At 51.3% G+C, this 17,016-nt stretch overlaps 1 protein-coding gene and 1 long non-coding RNA gene across 2 annotated transcripts; one reads left to right on the forward strand and one right to left on the reverse strand.

Annotated features, from left to right (window-relative positions):
- Positions 1-99: 99 nt before the first annotated feature.
- On the reverse strand, positions 100-12,586 carry LOC138915757 (uncharacterized). The gene is made up of 2 exons (XR_011421967.1): positions 11,548-12,586; positions 100-4,001 (listed from the first exon to the last, which is right to left on the reverse strand). It is a non-coding gene; the product is annotated as an uncharacterized lncRNA (long non-coding RNA).
- A 1,451-nt stretch (positions 12,587-14,037) lies between these two features.
- Positions 14,038-16,030, forward strand: C10H19orf84 (chromosome 10 C19orf84 homolog). The gene is made up of 2 exons (XM_014732918.3): positions 14,038-14,138; positions 14,781-16,030. The coding sequence occupies exons 1-2, from the start codon at positions 14,104-14,106 to the stop codon at positions 15,328-15,330; spliced, it is 585 nt and encodes a 194-aa protein (XP_014588404.1). The 5' UTR covers positions 14,038-14,103; the 3' UTR covers positions 15,331-16,030.
- The last annotated feature ends 986 nt before the right edge of the window (positions 16,031-17,016 follow it).

Consider the following 17,016-nt stretch of genomic DNA (forward strand, 5'->3'; position numbering starts at 1 on the left):
GGATGTTAGCTCAGGGCCAGTCTTCCTCAGCAAAAAGAGGATTGGTGACAGATGTTAGCTCAGGGATAATCTTCCTCAAAAAAAAAAAAAAAAAAAGAAAGAAAGAAAGAAGGAAAAAGAGTAGGGAAAAGAGTAGCCAAGTCAAAAATGACTAGCTATGCGACTAGATGGGAGGTTCCCAAGGGGAGGACCCCCAAGGCAGGGAGACCACACAGAGGGTGGGGGTGAAGGCGGCCTTGGACCCACAAATCCAAGAAAGAGCAAACACGTGGAGGCACAGAAGGGGCACATTTGCAAAATGGAAAGAATACGAACTGACAGCGCGCTCTGAGTCAGCCAGCTGGTGAACAGAAAGGGTGAGAGTCTATGTCTCAGGGCGGGACATGTCCCTTCTCCTGCCCCACCTCCTCCTTCCCCAGAGCTCAGACTTCTGACTGCTTCACAGAAAGCTTTCTCGGGGGACGGTTCCTACTTGTCAGGCAGAAACCGAAGGAGCCTGGAAAAGATGCTGGCTTTTGCATTAAAAAAAAAAAAAGTGATAAATTACACAATTGGAAGACAGGAAGAGCTGGGGAAAAAAAACGGGTAAAGCAGGTCAGGTAGGGTTTTCTCAGGTCAGAGATCATCCCTAAGTGGCAGTATAAGATAAAGAGCACCCACCAGGATCACATTGGGAGCCGATATGTCTAGTAAAGAGCATCTCCATTGTGAAGATGTCTGAGACTCAGAGAGGTGAAGTAACTTACCTAAAGCCACCCAGGGGAAACCAGCAGAATTAGGAGTCCCGCCCGTGGCTGTCTGACTCTAAAACCGAAGCTTTCCCCTCTTTTTTGCAATCCCACCTGATGGGGCGCTCTTGAAAGGACTGAGAACAGCAGGCCGGCACCCGGGGCGCGTGGTTTGCTCCGTGGAGGAACTGAGACGTGAAGACCCCGTCTCTGACCTAAGTCAGAGTCAACAGGATCAAGATGCTACAGAGCAGGGGAAGGGTACGAAGGGAAGGGGTATCATTTTAAAAGGTGATGACTCAGACTGAGAGGAAAAAGTCAGTAGTGGACATGTTCACATTTTCCAAGAACGTGCAGAGGTGTCTGGCCGGGTGCTGAGGCATCCATCATGTCTGAGCGTGAGAATAGAGCGTGGTCACAGATAACACCCCCTTCAGCTAAACCCTCTCGAGTTCCAGAGCTGTTTGTTTGTGAAAATGTTTATAACACTGACTAAGGCATATTGAGCCCCTAACCCAGGCCCTGTCATTTAATGCTCATATCATCCCCCTTAATATTCACAAAAAGCCTTAAGGGCAATTTTGGCCAAACAGTGGGGAAATCTCCCTTCATCTTGCCAGGCCCTATTTAGCTGGTTCTTTTAATAAGGCTGCAGGAAAAGGTTCAGAACTTTAAGAGAGACAGATGTTAGTCCAGAAGAGTTCAACAGAACCTCTTTTTTTGTGTCTCTGAGGAAGATTGTCGCTGAGCTGACATCTGTGTCCATCTTGCTCTATTTTGTATGTGGGACGCTGCCTCAGCATGGCGTGATGAGCGGTGTGTAGGTCTGCAGCTGGCATCTGAACCCGCAAACCCTGGGCGGCGGAAGCTGAGAGCATGAATTTAACCACTAGCCACCAGGCTGGCCCTCAAGGAAACCTCTTAATTTGTCTACTTAAGATAATAGTCAATAATAATGAGCCATTTCCTGCACTGGCTTCTTAGTCACTTACTGACATCACTTCTTTATCTAATTGTGTTTATCCTTTTAAGGAGTAAAGACATCAACCCACCACACCCACACCCACCCCCGCCATCATCTCAGAAAGGCAGAAAAAAAAGCTCAATGGTGGCCAGCTCCATGGACGCAGCCTAGCCACTGCTTGCTCCTGAGATGAGGTGACCAGGTAGCCTCTCTTTGTGTCTGAGATGACTGACAGGCCCTATGTCCAAGCACAACTTTTCTTCTCATTAGAGGCACCAAGAGGCAGGTTCTGACTTTCCTCCAACATAAATATTACAAAGAAGTTGACATGTAAAACTTCTCATGACATAGAGCAGCTCATAATTTTATTCCTTTTACTAGTCATAGCTTATAAAAATTCCCAGCTGGGCAATTTGAAATCAACAATCCAAAGTAACATATGCAGCGCTACGTTCATTGCAGTGCTATTCACAATAGCCAAGACATGGAAACAACCCAAGTGCCCATTGGCTGATGATTGGATAAAGACGCTGTGGTGTGTGTATATATATATAATGGAATACTACTCAGCCAGAAAAAAGACAAAAATCATCCCATTTGCAACAACATGGGGAGGACCTGGAGGGAATTATGCTAAGCAAAATAAGCCAGTCTGAGAAAGACAAACACCAGATGATTTCACTCATGTGTGGAATATAAACAAGCACATGGACAAAGGAAACAGTTCAGTGGTACCAGGGGAAGGGGGTGGGGGTGGGCACAGGGGGTGAAAGGGAAGCACCTATGTCGTGACAGACAAGAAATAATGTACAAGTGAAATTTCACATTGATGTGAACTGTTATGAACTCAATTAAAAAAAAAAAAGACAATTCCCAGTTGTGAATGAAATGGCCCAAGCTTTGTGGTATGGAGCTCTCCTGGTGACAGTCTAAGTCAGTCTGTTTCCCAGATGAAGATCACTCCACAGCAAATCGTCTCAAAGGAGGAGGAGCAGGAGAAGAAGAAAGAAGAGAAAGAAAAACAAGATTTTGAGTTGCAACTTTCCAAGAGTTCCTTTATGCAGATATTATCTCTATTATACAACTGAGCAAACTGAGGCGGAGAAAGGCTCCAAACATGCCCACACAATTAGTAAGATTCAACGCCAGGCAGTCTGACCCCAGAGCCAGAGCTCTTGGTCAAGACCCCATACTGGCCTCCTGGTGGATTGCTGAATGGAGGACATCTCAGCAAGAGGCGTGGCAGGTGCAGTATATGGAAAGGACAAAGCACTTGCACTGGTGTCCAGATGCCACCACTTCTTCCCAGAATAAGTGTGGGCAAGTGACTTTCTCTCTCTGAGCCTCGATTTCCCCACCTATTAAAATGAGGGTAATACCCCTATCTCAAAGGGGCGTCATCATGATTGAGGGAGAGAGCAAAGATGAAGGCTCTTTATAAACTGTAAACCAAAACCAGACATCATGTGATTCTCTGAGGATCAATAAGTACGATTATCTAAGCAGGGTGGGTATCCTTCTTTGACGCAGAACAGAGAATGTTCTCAAGATGCAAATCTTGCATTTGTTTAATGGCAACTATAATATTTTAAATTTTCCCAGCTTGTAGAAGGGGTTGATGCAAATAATCAATAATCAATCTACAGAAGAGAAAGATAGAGTGATATTTATCGAGCCTGATGTGAGGGCTAGCCCAGAAGCGGTCTCTTTCTCAGACAAGAAAGCACTGTGGGGAAGCGTGGTTTCCAGCACGGTTATAGACGTTTGAGAACAAAGAACATACATCACGCATGACAGGAACACAATTTTTTCCAGTCACAAGGCGATGTTTGCCACAGTTTAGCACATACACAGCAGGTCAGCTTGACCTTGGTTCTCTGGGAAGAAAAGCTCATCTTCAAAGAAGTCCTGGCATCAGCGTCAGGGAAAAAGAGACATTCATCCATCTCTGTAAAGAGGGCATTCTTCGTTTTGAGAAAATATTTGAAGCAGGTGGAGGATGCAGGTTTGGTGGGCCATAGTCAGGCTGCTCTGGGAAAAACAAGTTTTAAGCTGAATAGATTTAACCCACATACCTTGATATGTGAAAACTTCTTATTATTCTTCTTTTCATCAAAGGTATTAACTGGGGCCGGCCCCGTGGCCGAGTGGTTAAGTTTGCGCACTCCACTGCGGTGGCCCCGGGTTTCGCTGGTTTGGATCCTGGGCGCGGACATGGCACCGCTCATCAAGCCATCCTGAGGTGGCGTCCTACGTGCCACAACTAGAAGGACCCACAACTAAAAAATACACAACTATATACCAGGGGGCTTTGGGGAGAAAAAGGAAAAATTAAAAAATCTTTAAAAAAAAAAAAGGTATTAACTAACTAACCCAGTTTAATTCGCCATGGCATGCCAGTCTGCAGGGGCATGCAAACAGCTTTGGAGGATAAGATGGAGAGCAAAAGACAGTGCCACGCTCGCTGTCTCCTTTGCTCTCTCTGTTCTCCCCCCGTCACCCTAGGAGCCCTGATGGGTAGTTCCCGGTAACTCATGACACGATATGGAGGCCCTCTCGGACACATTTTGCCTCCTAAGTGTACCAATGCCTCCGGGTGCTGAGTAACATTTAAAAAACTGAGTTAACTTCAAGGACTGATGTTGGCCACCGGAAGTCAGTCTACGCAGAACAATAGAATTGTCTGACCTGGGAAATTACAAGATTGTGTTGCTACAGCAACAACTTTGACCAGGGGTCAGTAACATTGAAATACTGTCTTTTAAGCCCCTGACTTCTGCCATAATGACGGGGACCTTGGAGGAGGTAGGGGAGGGTGTTGATATCCATTCCTCTCGGGGAAAGCGATGTTGTGTAAATGAGAACAGCAACAACAGGCTTAGAGTCAGAAGACCCAGCTCAGACTTTCTGCATTGCCAGATATTGGCTATAACCCGTTAATCGGAGACTATCAACTCCAGGAACTAGAAGTACACAGAGTTCTATGTTTCTCATCACTGACTCAACTGTGCTCCGTTAAAACTCTTTTTCTCGGCCCCTGACAGTGTCTCAGATGTTTTATAACTTTCCGGTCTGTTCTGATTATTAAAACTCAGCCTGGTCTTCAATCTTCACCTCAACCTCGATTTAAACCCCATCACCTCCTCTGTCCATCCAGCAGAGGTTTAAGCTGGGACTTGACGCCTTGGAGAAGAGCTGGAGACCACCTGTCCCCAACACACCTTTTCTCCATTCCCATTTCAAGCCCTGGTTCCTCAAAGTATTGGCGCTTAGAGGAAGGAGAGGTATGAGGACCATACTATGTGACTCCTGACCTAACTGGCCACAGCTGTGGCCTCTTGTTGGCTGACGCTGCTCTCTGGCCAACCCTGGCTGGCCCTCTGCGTGGCAGGTATCCAAACACTGGCTCTCTCATGGAGCAAAAGTGGACTAGGGTGGGCCAAGAAAGTTCCTTTCACTTCTGACCCCAGATGTGTGGATTTTCCACACATTGAGCAATTCATTGACACCAGCCGGGTGTCCTACAGTTTAACTCAGTTCTGGCACTATACACCCGGAGATGGCAGCAGAACCCACAGGTTAAGGGCTCAGTCCCACAAGACGGCCCCCCTCAACTTCAGGCGCCAATCACAAGATCAGGCTGTTACCTGTGCTTCCAATTCATCGGTTATAAATCGGGGTTTCCAGTACCCCCTCCTTGAGTTTGATAATTTGCTAGAATGACTCACAGAATTCAGGGGAACCCTTACTTACGTTTACCAGTTTATCGTAAAGGGATATTATTGTTCAGGAACAGCCAGACGGAAGAGATGCCCAGGGCGAGGTACGGGGAAGAGTGCAGAACTTCCATGCCCTTGCCGGATGCACCCCCCATCCTAGCACCTTCATGTGTTCACCAACCTGGAAGCTCCTCAGACCTCATACTGGTGGGATTTTCATGGCGGCCCCATCACAGAGGCGTGCTTGATCGTTAACTCCATTTCCAGCCCCTCCCCTTTTCCTGAAGGATTGTGGGTGGGGCTCAAAGTTCCAAGCTTCTAATCGTGGCTTAGTCTTTCTGGTGACCAGCCCCCATCGAGGAGCCCACCCAGAGGGGCTTCATTAGAACAAAATGCTCCTTTCACTCATGAAATTACAAGGGTTTTAGGAGCTCTGTGCCAGGAACCAGGGGCAGAGACCAATATATATATTTTCTATTATTTCACACACTTTCTCCAGTTCCAGCACTGGCAGACGCCACATGGCCCTCTTAGGTGAGGCACCTTCTAGCTGGCTGAAGCGTAGCTACCCTCCTGGGTGTCCTCTTGCCTCACACATCCTAACCATGCTGGACCATGGGGCCAGCTGCACCAGCCCTGCCCTCACATTCCACATCAGCGACAAGTTCAGAGATCCCAGGCCACCAGCACTTCTGAGCAACTGGCAACAACTTCGGGGGTTCCGACAACCTCCTCAGGTTCAGTAACTCGCTCTAACGGCTCAGAGAACTCAGGAAAGTGCTATCTATATGATCACAGCTTTATTATGAAGGATACAAATCAGGACAAGCCAAAAGAAGAGATGCACAGGGGGAGGTCAGGGAGGGTCCCAAAGGCAAAGCGCCATGTCCTCAAGATGCACCGCCTTCCTAGCACGTTGATGTGTGTCACCAACCACAAAGCTCACCTGAGCCCTGGTACGCAGAGTTTTTGGTGGGCTTTCTTCATGCAGGCATGACGGAACCACCGGACACGGGATGTGGGGGAACTCAATCTCCAGCCCCACTTCCCTCCCGTGAGGTCAGGCTGACATCACAAGACTCAAAGCCCTAACTACATGGTTGGTCCTTCCAGTTTCCGGCATGGACAGCCCCCTTCTTGGAAGCAGCTAGGGGTCCCCCATGGGATGCCTTCTTAGCATTAACTCAAGTGTGGACCGGGGGCCCCACCAGAAATAACACACACTCCTTTCACTCAGAATGTTCCAAGGGTCTAGAGGGTCTCTCCCAGGAGCCAGGGACAAAGGCCAGACAAATTCTTCATTACACAACAGAAGCCAACTATTTTTCACCCTGAATAACAGGTGTCCTGTTCCTCCTCCTCTGAGACTGCCCTCAATACTTTCTTCCCCAGAAGCCGTCACTACACCATCCACCTCATTCTTCACAGGTGGATCTCCACCTAATTTGTCACGTCAAAATTCCTTCATTTTCCTCAAGGCTCCAAGAGGATACAAAACCCAACGAGGAATGTAGCCAGAGCTGCTAAGAAAGGACACATATTTAGCTGTGTGGCCTTGGGCGAGTCCTTAACCTCTCTGTGCCTTGTTTCCTCATCCGTACAAGAATAATAATACCACCTCTCAGGGTTGTTGTGAGAATTCAATAAAAGCACTTAGAATAGAGTCTAATACCTTGTATGTCTTCAAAAATAGGTATTAGTTTATTTCTACTGTTATTATATCATCATCACCAGTTCTAGAATCCAGTATGTGGAAGAAGAAAAAGAAATCAAAATGACAGGTTCAATCCTGGCTGGTTTTGTTGCTTGTTTGCTAACATGACATGAGGAACTTCTCTGAGCCATTATTTATTGATCAGTAAAATGGGGGGGTTGCTCATCTAACCATCAGTGACCCCACAGCAAAAGTATTCTCAGGTCTAAGGAGCCGGATCTTTTCAGTTTTTCTAGATAAGGCCAAATTGTCCCCCAGGAAAATGCTGGGTTGTATTTTTTTTTGAGGAAGATTAGCCCTGAGCTAACATCTGCCACCAATCCTCCCCTTTTTGCTGAGGAAGACTGGCCCTGAGCTAACATCCGTGCCCATATTCCTCTACTTTATATGTGGGACACCTGCCACAGCATGGTGTGCCAAGCGGTGCCATGTCCGCACCTGGGATCTGAAAAAGCGAACCCCGGGCCGCTGAAGCGGAACGTGTGCAATTAACCGCTGCGCCACTGGGCCGGCCCCTGGGTTTTTTTTTTAAAGGTTATTATGACAAATGGGCAAGATGAGAATTTGAGGATTATAATATTCTGCATCTTGTTTATGGTGGTTACACGGCTCTATGCATTTCTCAAAACTCAGGGAGTGAATCTTACTGTATTATACGTAATACAAACACAAAATACGTTGAGCACTTTTTAAAAGATGAAATTTAAATAACGTAAGTGAAAGTGTCTACATGATCTTTCTTTTGGGGCCCCCTTGGCCTCCAGACCCCCACTGCCACGTCAGCAGATGCTTCTAGCAAATCCTGACGTTCAAGCAGTCTGAAAACCATTCGTGGCAGCCACATAAACCCAGAGAGACTCATTCCAGCTCAGACCTCAGCCCACAAGTCTGACCGCTAAAGTCACTCTCACGCCAACAGCCTCCAGCCAAGCAGCCCAGCCATTTCCCGCACAGGTGACAAAACTGCGTGGCTGGGAGGCTCCAGGGAGACTCGGGCCCAATGAGTGACTGCTGGCTAAAGGCTAAGCATGTTGGACTGGAGTCCAGCAATGTGGCCCCTCAGTTTCCTCATTCAAGCAGGAGAGCTCTCTCCATGTATCATTCGAAGGCGCAGGGAATCAGGAGCACAAATTAGAGTGTGGACCAGGCTGGGGAGGTGTTAGGGGAGGGTCGGGAATCCTGAAGTCAAGTGGATGATTGAGGGACTTCTGTGTGTGATGGCTGTAGAGAGAAGATTCTTGGGGGGCCCCAAAGTTGATTCTAGGGGAGGCGTTTGTGAGGGTAAGAGCAGGCCGGCCCAGATGTGGGGGAAAGGGAGAGCCCAAGAGGTTACGCTGCTGAGGGAGGAGGCACAGGAGAGCCTAAGAGTGATGGCCTGGATGCTGAGGATGACCCGGGGTGCCTGAGAGTGGGCGGCAATGACGGTGGAAATTGAAGAAGGGGGGCTTTTAGGAGAGTGACTGCGGGAGGAAGGGAAAACTGGCAGTTGGAAGAATGGGATGTCAAAGCAAATAACCCATAAGCAATCTATAAATCAAAATTGGAGTGAGTTTATTATGAGCCAGATCTGAGGACTAGCCTGGAACCTTCCTTCTCCAAGGAAGGAACGGTACAAAAGAAGTAGGGTGTACAGAGTGTTTGTATAGTCATGGAACAAAGAGCATACATCACATATGATAGGAATGTCCCTTTTACAACAGTCACGAGATTGCCCTGTAGATTGATGGGCACAGCAGGTAGCAGGTCTGCTGTCTCCAGCTGGGTGGTCACAGGTGAGCAGAGCAATGAGTCCCTAGCCCAGGGAGAGATGCTTATCCTTAAGGAAATGCCAGTGTGGGGGGAGTTACATCCTTATCTTAAGGGCATTTGTTCTTGTCTTTGGGACATAGCAAATCTTAAAGCAGATCTACAACACATGCTCCACAGCCATGGCAGGCCCTTTTGGGAAAACAAGGTCAGGCCGAATTAGTTTTACACCAAATGGCTTCCTCATATACACCAATATCTCCTATTGCTTGTCACTTATGTATCAGGGAGGAATCCAGAGGACTTGAAAGTGAAACTTTTGATCTAGAAGACGTTGGGTTTCCAGGAGCATGAGGGAGTCAGCAGGAAGAAAATTTCCCCTCAGAGTGGGGAAATTCGCAAGGCTGGGGGCAGCCCTGACAATCACCTTGTGAGCCTAGAAGGTAGTTTCTGCTCGCTGAGGGCTGCGGGGACCGTCTGGGTGTTGGGGAAGTGCTGTGTGCAAGTTCTCAAAATGTGAGGAAGCCCTGAAGGTGACTCCCTGAATACAGGGGACTCTGAAAAAAAAGATGACAATGAAAGGGATGATCCCAAATGTGTGTTAAAAGGGGAGAAGCAGCTCCAAAGGAGGGAGAAGACCTGAGGATAATCCCTGAATAGTCCTCTTGACAAATGGGGGCGGGGGCTAACCAGGAGAGGGCAGCCCCTAGGGAGGCAGAGCAGGGTTTACAGGGCAGGGCTGACCCCCCTTTATTATGAAGGACACCCTGCGGTACCCTGAGTGTGAAGGAGCTAGCAGTGAGGTGGGAGGCCTTAGGGAGACAGCAGGATGCCTAAGGGGCAGGGAATCCGGCAGGGGAGGAACTGGCAGAGAAGACCCCTAGCTGGCTTAAGTATGACCTGTCAAATTTCAAAAGTGTCAATAAAACACCTGAAAATTGAGGGTATTATGTTGAGTGAAATAAGCCGGACAGAGAAAGACGAACTCTGTATGACTCCACTCATAGGTGGTAGTTAACATATAGACAAAGAGAACTGATCGGTGGTTACGAGGGGAAAGGGGGGGCCAGGGGAGAGCACAAAGGGTGAAGTGGTGCACCTACAACATGACTAACAATAATGTACAACTGTAATTTCACAAGGTTGTTAACTATCATAATCTTAATAAAAAAAAATTTTAAAAACACCTGAAAAGATGGGGGTGGAGGAGGGGAGAACGGTAGTGAGGGTTAGGCCCTAAGGATTAGGAAAAGGAAGGGGAAAGAACATGGACCTGAAGGTGGAGGTTTCCCTGGAGACCACCTCCCCTGGATCCTGAAGGATGCCTGGGGCCTCCTGAAGGAGTGGGGGCCCCCAGCATGGCCACTCCCTAGAACTTGCAGGGTTCAAGGACTTCCCAAGGGAATAGTGGGCCTGGAACAAAGAGGAAAGGGGCTAAGAGGAGGGGAGGCTGGACTCCTGAAGGTGGGAGGTCGGGATCCACATCCCTAAGGGCCTAGAAATTGGAGGAGGGGGAGGGAGTGCACAAACAACAGGAAGTGTAGGAATCCTGACTCTGTGGGTCAGGGACCACTCCTTGGAGTCTGCAGGATTTTCCAGGTCCTCCAAGGGGATTGGGAGCTAGAAATAAGGGGTAGTTAGTGACAAGAGATTTTCACAAATTGAGGTATATGAGATAGCTATTCTGGTTCAAAACTGATTCAGCTCTAATTCAAAAAGCCTGATTTATGGCCTATCACACATACATTATACATCCGCTTTAATCATTAAAGAATTCACTAAACCTTATCTGAACGTAAAAGGCTCTCTAAAATAAGAAGGCATACTTCCCCTCCTTCGCCCACCAGTATCAGTAGCCCAGATTAGTACTACTGAAGATAAGTTCCCTTTCCTAGACATCAGGGTCTTGTTGACCTGCTAATTTGCAACTGAATACTTCTTTGAAACTTTGATGACTATGTATCCTGGGCCAGTTTAATGTACGTTCTTTGTTCTAAAAAAGGTTCGAAAACGTACTGAAAAACCATGCTTCTCCAGAATGCTTTCTCCCTTTGTTAGACTGCCTTCCCAGATTGTAGTCCTCAAGCCTACCTCTAGAGAATGGTTATTGGTTATTTTGCATCGACATTAGGAAGTATAACTCCTGGGTCAAAGTCTAAGGGTGACCCCTGGCCCTTGCAGGGGCTGGAGGGGATCAACGAAGTGAGAGCCTCCACAGGTGGAGAGATTCTCCAAGGAAGGGAGGCAAGGACGACCTCCTGGACCTGAGGGGTGGAGGGAGGATATAAGGGTCGGGGTGGCAGTGAGAGGAGCCCCCAAGACCAGGAGGCCCTGACACCCACCCTGCACTTGGAAGGGCCCCCAAGTTGGAGGGGTTGAATTAGTGGGTAAGGCTCGAGGGAGAGGGCGGCCCCCCCACGGCATCGCACAGTGTCCTGGAAGGGACAGAAGTGGCGGGGAGCGGGGCTTGGAATCCGCGAGCCCTGTGGGCTGGGGGCCCTGAAGGCCGGATTTGGGGACTTTGACAGTCCGAGGACTGCAGGGGGCAATGAAAGGAAGAGTCTGGTCCTACGGCGGGGATGGGGCAATGGAGTTCTTGGGCACGCCCAAAAGACCCCGACGTGGGATTCCCCTCTCAGCCCGGGGCCCCTCCCCCTTCCAGGCTTCGCTCGTCACCTCCAGATCCGGGCTGGGTCCCCGGGACGCCGCCGCTGCCACCCTGCCGGACCGCCGACCACACAAGCCTCTAAACGCCGGAGTAAACACGTCAGATACCGTCCCGAGAAGATGCGGGAAGGGAACGACCAATCAGAGGGCGAGACGGAGGCTCGCGCTCAGGAACGTAGCCAATCAAAGAGTGAGGGTGTTGGCTGGCTGTCCTCCCGGCCGCAGGGAGGGCCTCGGCCGCAGCGCGAGCTCACCCGCCAATCAGAGCCGAGGAGGATGTCTCGCGCAGCTATACGTAACAGGGAGTGGGCGGGGCTCAAACCAACGGTCGCCCGAGTTCCTCCGCGATTCGGAAGCTTTGCTCCCCGCCCCCCCGAGACGCAGGAGTTGATTGGTCGCTTTTCCGAACTTGCCTGTCAATCTTGGGAGCTGGGCGAAAGGCATTTCCTTAGAGACGCAAGATCCCGCCTCCGCTCTCCCAGCGTGGCGGGGGAGGGTCTTAAAGGGCCAGGTACCTGGCGACTGATGAGGTTGGACCCTAGTCGCAAAAATAGAAGAAACAATGACAGAACAAAAACGGAAGCAATCCTTTTATGCTGGAATTGAGCGGTAAGCGCTCGAGATGAAACAGAGACTCGAAAAGCTGAAGCAACTTGGTCTAGGTCACGTGCTTGTAATTAGCGGGGCGGGGATTCGAACCCTGATTTCCGAGGCCTGTCTCGACCTAAGCTGCCTCTTTGGGATAACCAATTCAACGTAACCGATGAATGAGACCCAGATCCTAATCGTAGTCGTTAGGAAAGCCCCCCTTCTTGATAAAAGTCTTTCGATTCCAGCCACTTGGCCTTTGCTCACAGTGTCTTGTGCATCAAATACCCACTCACCCTAGAATTTGCCCCAAGGCCGTCTAATAAAGGAGCCTCCCCTCGAGGCCCTTGCCTGCAGGAAACAGTGTTTTCCTGGTCCTGACCTCACTCTCCACCCCTCCCCTCCAGGCAAGGTCCAGGCTCAGCCCCGTACCCCCCGTTGTCGTTTCCCGTGTCCCTGTCCTCCCCCTCCCGTTTTGTCCCTCCCAGTGTCTGGGCTTTGGTCACCCTAGAATGTTAGTGTCCATCTCTGTATCTGTTCCCCACCCCGCAAGACTGAGAGCCCTTCGAGGGCAGGTACTGGTTCTGCATGATAGGTGTCAGCAGCAGCATCCAGCACAGGACTGGATTCGAGAGGACTCAGAAAGTGAGAGCTAGTATCTGGGATTTCTCATCCATAAAGTGGGATGTTGTGACCTTCTTGGAAGAAAATTCATATTCAAAGAGCTCTGCTCAGGCTAAAAACTTTGCATCATCCCTGATTCCCCATTCCCGGCCCCCAGCAGTCCTGCAGCAAGTCCTGATGGTTTTTCCTCCAGAATACGTCTTAAAGCACAGACTCTGGAGCCAGGCTTCCTCGGGTTCAAATCCCAGTTGTGCCTCGTACACGCTCTGTGACCTTGAGTAACTTACTTAGCCTCTCTGAGGCATAGTTTGATCATGTGTGAAATCTGGATTAAATAAGTTACAATTATTAATTAAAATAGACCTCTGTTTTATAAAATAACTGACGAGCATCCTTCAAAACTGTCAAGGTTGGGAAAAACAAGGAAAAACTGAAACACTACAGGCCCGAGGAGACTTAGGAGCTGTGCTGACCTAAGGGTATCCTGCTCTGGATTCTGGAACAGAAAAAAGAGGACGTTAGTGTAAAAACTGGTGAAATCCAACTAAAGTCTGGAGTTTAGTTGAGAGTCATGTTGGTTTCAAACTTGTGACCAATGTACCACAGCGATGTAAGAAGATAACATGAGGGGAAGCTGGGGGCGGAGTATTTGGGAACGGTCTGTGTTATCTTTGCAACTTGCCTGTACATATAAGTTTTCCACAATAAAAAATTTATTTAAAATAAAAAATGGACCTATGCCTCTCCGCTTAGCTCATTCCTTTCCAGCCCCTCAAACACTTGTTCCACCCTCTGTTCTCCCCACCGGGAATACTCAGTTCCCAGGTCTTCTGGCTCCTTCCCACAGAAGCCTTCCATATCCGTCTCACCTAAAATAAACCCATCTCCTTGCCCTGTCTTCACATCTTTGCAGTATTTATTCTTATAAGAAATGTACTATTTGTGTCTTGTCTGCCTCTCTCGCAGCAAGTAAGTTTCATAAGAGTAGGGGCCACATTTACCGTCCGGGGCTGGATCCCCAGCGCCGAGCCTGCAGCCTAGAATATAGCATGTAGGACTCCCGGGTCCGAGGGAGGAGGGGCTGGGGTTCTGGACTCCCGGGTCCGAGGGAGGAGGGGCTGGGGGCCTGGTCTCCTGGGTCTGAGGGAGGAGGGGCTGGGGGCCGGGAGAGTGGGGGCTGTGACTTGAGGTAGGTGGAGTTAAGGAATTAGATCCCCCGCGACCCGCCCCGCAGGCCCCGCCCCATTTCCGACAAAGTCCCGCCCACTTTCTTCCGGACCCCTCCCCGCCTCCCTGGGCTCTAGAGACTTCGAGGGGAAGGTGCTAGAAGAGACTTCGGAGACCCCTGTGAAGATGGAACAGCAGAAGGAAAGGACTGGGCCAGAGGGGTGAGAGACACAAGAACTCCCGTTGGGGGGAACAGACACCCAGAGAGAGTATCAAAAAAGAAAAAAAAAGTCTCAGGTGTCATCACGCAGAAACAGAATCTTAGAGAATCTTGGTGACACAGCTGAGCGAGATACTTAGAAATAAGGGGAGAGCTAGAAGCAGCTACTCGTGAAACACGGAGAAATTTCAAGAATGAACCAGGAGAATTTCAGATGCCAGCAACAGGCGTAGGGCTGGAGAAATAATAATAATAATTGTCCACGTTTCACTGAACGCTCTCCACACCTAACCCTTGAATACGCACCTTTGGTACCATCAAAAGCCATCTTTCGGTATGAGAAATTAAGGTTCAGGGTGGAAAAATGATTGGCCCAGAGACACACCGTGAGCGAGGCAGCCTGGAATTGGAACTGAGTTCTGTCTGACGCTGAAGCTCCTACAGAGCTGTGTGTCTCTCTGTAAAGAGAGACAGGAGGAAACTAATAGAGAGAGAAGGGGGTGAGGAGGTCAGAGGCGGACACAGAACTGAGCGCGGAGAGGGCTGGACTCCCTCCCAGGAGAGGCACAGAAGTAGTGAGGCTGCTGTAAGGAACGACTCATGCAGGTGGTGAGACCCACTGACCTGTCCTTTGTCATTCTAGGAACAACCTGTCCCCGCTGTCATCTGGGACTGAGTCGTCACCTGGCACTGAGTTGTGGCCCCCGGCACTTTTCCCAGCCCTGCCAGCTTCTCTCCTGGGCACCCCAGACCCAGCCCACCTGGGGCTCCCCGAGAGCCTGGCCTCTGTCACCATCCCCATCCGCCTGGATGCCCTCTCCTACCTCCTGCACAGCGCCCTGCTGGGGGCCTACACCCTTCAGCAGTCCTTGCCCTCCTGTCCCTGCTCCCACCAGGCGTGCTGCACCGGGCCAGGCACTGCCAAGAGGCCATCCAGGGGACGTGGGGGGTGGGAAGTCTGGCACAGGCCAGGCCGGGGCCGGGGCCAGGGCCAGCGCCGATGGGGACCTGGGAGGGCTGAGCGGCCAGAGAGGAGCTGGGCGGGGTACTCTGGGGCTGGCCCCAAGACCCCGCTGATGACGCCACCACCACCACCAACACCGCCTGCCCAGGATGCAAAGAGGGAAGCCCGCGGTCTGGAGACACCCCCGGACGGGCCACCTGCTGCTGAGGACTGGGAGGCAGAGTATTAGGAGCTCCGGAGTCCAGCACCCCGGACTCTGGAGAGGGCCCGTCGGGGTCACCAGGAGGGCTGTCCTAGAGCCCAGGGTGACTTCAGCCCTGTCAGAGATACCCCAAGAAGCATCATGTTCCCAGCCCTCTTCCCTCAAAACCATGGCCTCAGGAGTGAGGCCTGCAAATCACCTGGTGAAACCCGGACCTGACTTAGGATTCCAAGCCAGAAAAAACCCTGAACCTTATACCCAGGCCCAAATCCATGCCTCTCCAGGTTCCTGACACCATCCTCAGCAACAGTGACGACCCCACCCTCATTCTCACCCCCCAGGGCTCTTCCAACCCCAGCCCCAAAGCCATTCTCACCTCCCTCAGCAACCCCTGGGCCATGTCCACTCTCAGGACCATAGTCCCCATCCCGTGTATTCCCATTCATGTCCCCATCTCCACCCCAACCCACCTCATTCCCCACCTACCTCACGCCAGCCCTGCCCTCATCCTTCACTCAACCCCAAACCCAGCCCATCTTCAACCCCAGCCAGCCCCATCTCGTCCTCCACCTCCTTCCTGTCCCAGCTCCAACTGTCATGTGTCCTGTGACCCCACCCTGCAAAGAGCCCCCTGACCCGATACATCCAGACACCTGCAGCCCCCACCCCATCTCCTGCCCTTGGGGGTGAGGGGCCCTGGTTGGACAATAAATGGATGATTGTTTCTATGTCTTGTGTCTCTGTGTGTGCTTAAAGCTCAGGCTCACCCAGGGGGTGAGCAAGGCCTGGGAAGGGTGGTAGGGTCGTTGGGAGGGTCACAGAGAGAGGCCAGTGGGGCCAGGGGCTGCAGCGGGGGAGCGCCCAGATGCCTGCTTCAGCGAATTCCAGCTGGGGCCTCTGCCACCACTGCACTTCTGCCTGCTGGAAGCTGCTGGGACGAGGGGCCATTGTGTGGGGAGGCTTAAGGGATTTGGGGGAGCAGGGGAGCAGAGAGGCCAGCGGCCTGGCTCGGCTCAGTGTGCACAGAGGGGCCGAGGCAAACGGAGGGCTCAGGGCAGGCTCTGCCACTCAGGTAGGGACCAGGATGGGACCTGGGGTGCCCCTTCCTCCCCCAAGACCTAAGGGTCCAGTCCTCCAGCTCCTTCCTCTCCCAGGGACCTGGTGGGACCTAGCACCCTCCTCACCTAGGACCCAAGAGTCCAGGCTCCCAGCCCCCTCCTTTCCCAAGGACTCAGTGTCCCAGTGCCCAGTCCCCCCCGGCTTAGGACCTGGAAACCTAGGCCCCCAGCCCCTTTCTCAGCGACCAGGGGTCTAGGTCCTCTGTCCCTTCTCCCTCAGACTCAGGAGTCTGGAGTCCTAGCCGCACCCGACCTAAGATGGAGGAGTCTGGGCCCCCAGGCCCATCCTCCCCCAGAAGCCAGGAGCCCAGACCCCCAGCTCCTTCCTCTTCGAGGACCCTGGAGTCCAGGACCTCAGCCCCCTCCTCCCTCAGACTAGGAGTCCAAGCCCCCAGCCCCTCCTCCCTCAGACCCAGGAGTCCAGGCCCCAGCCCCTCCTCCCTCAGACCCAGGAGTCCAGGCCCCCAGCCCCTCCTTCCCCAGACCCAGGAGTCCAGGCCCCCAGCCCCTCCTCCCTCAGACCCAGGAGTCCAGGCCCCCAGCGCCTCCTCCCTCCGACCCAGGGGTCCAGGCCCCCAGCCCCTCCTCCCTCAGA

The sequence above is a fragment of the Equus caballus genome, chromosome 10 (genome assembly GCF_041296265.1).
Source record: "Equus caballus isolate H_3958 breed thoroughbred chromosome 10, TB-T2T, whole genome shotgun sequence".
Classification (NCBI taxonomy): domain Eukaryota; kingdom Metazoa; phylum Chordata; class Mammalia; order Perissodactyla; family Equidae; genus Equus; species Equus caballus.

Bases quoted from the DNA above. Each gene is read 5' to 3' on its own strand.
- C10H19orf84 (XM_014732918.3), top strand. From the start codon at position 14,104: ATGGAACAGCAGAAGGAAAGGACTGGGCCAGAGGG. The intron at 14,139-14,780 runs GTGAGAGACACA...TTGTCATTCTAG, and splicing joins GAAAGGACTGGGCCAGAGGG to GAACAACCTGTCCCCGCTGT.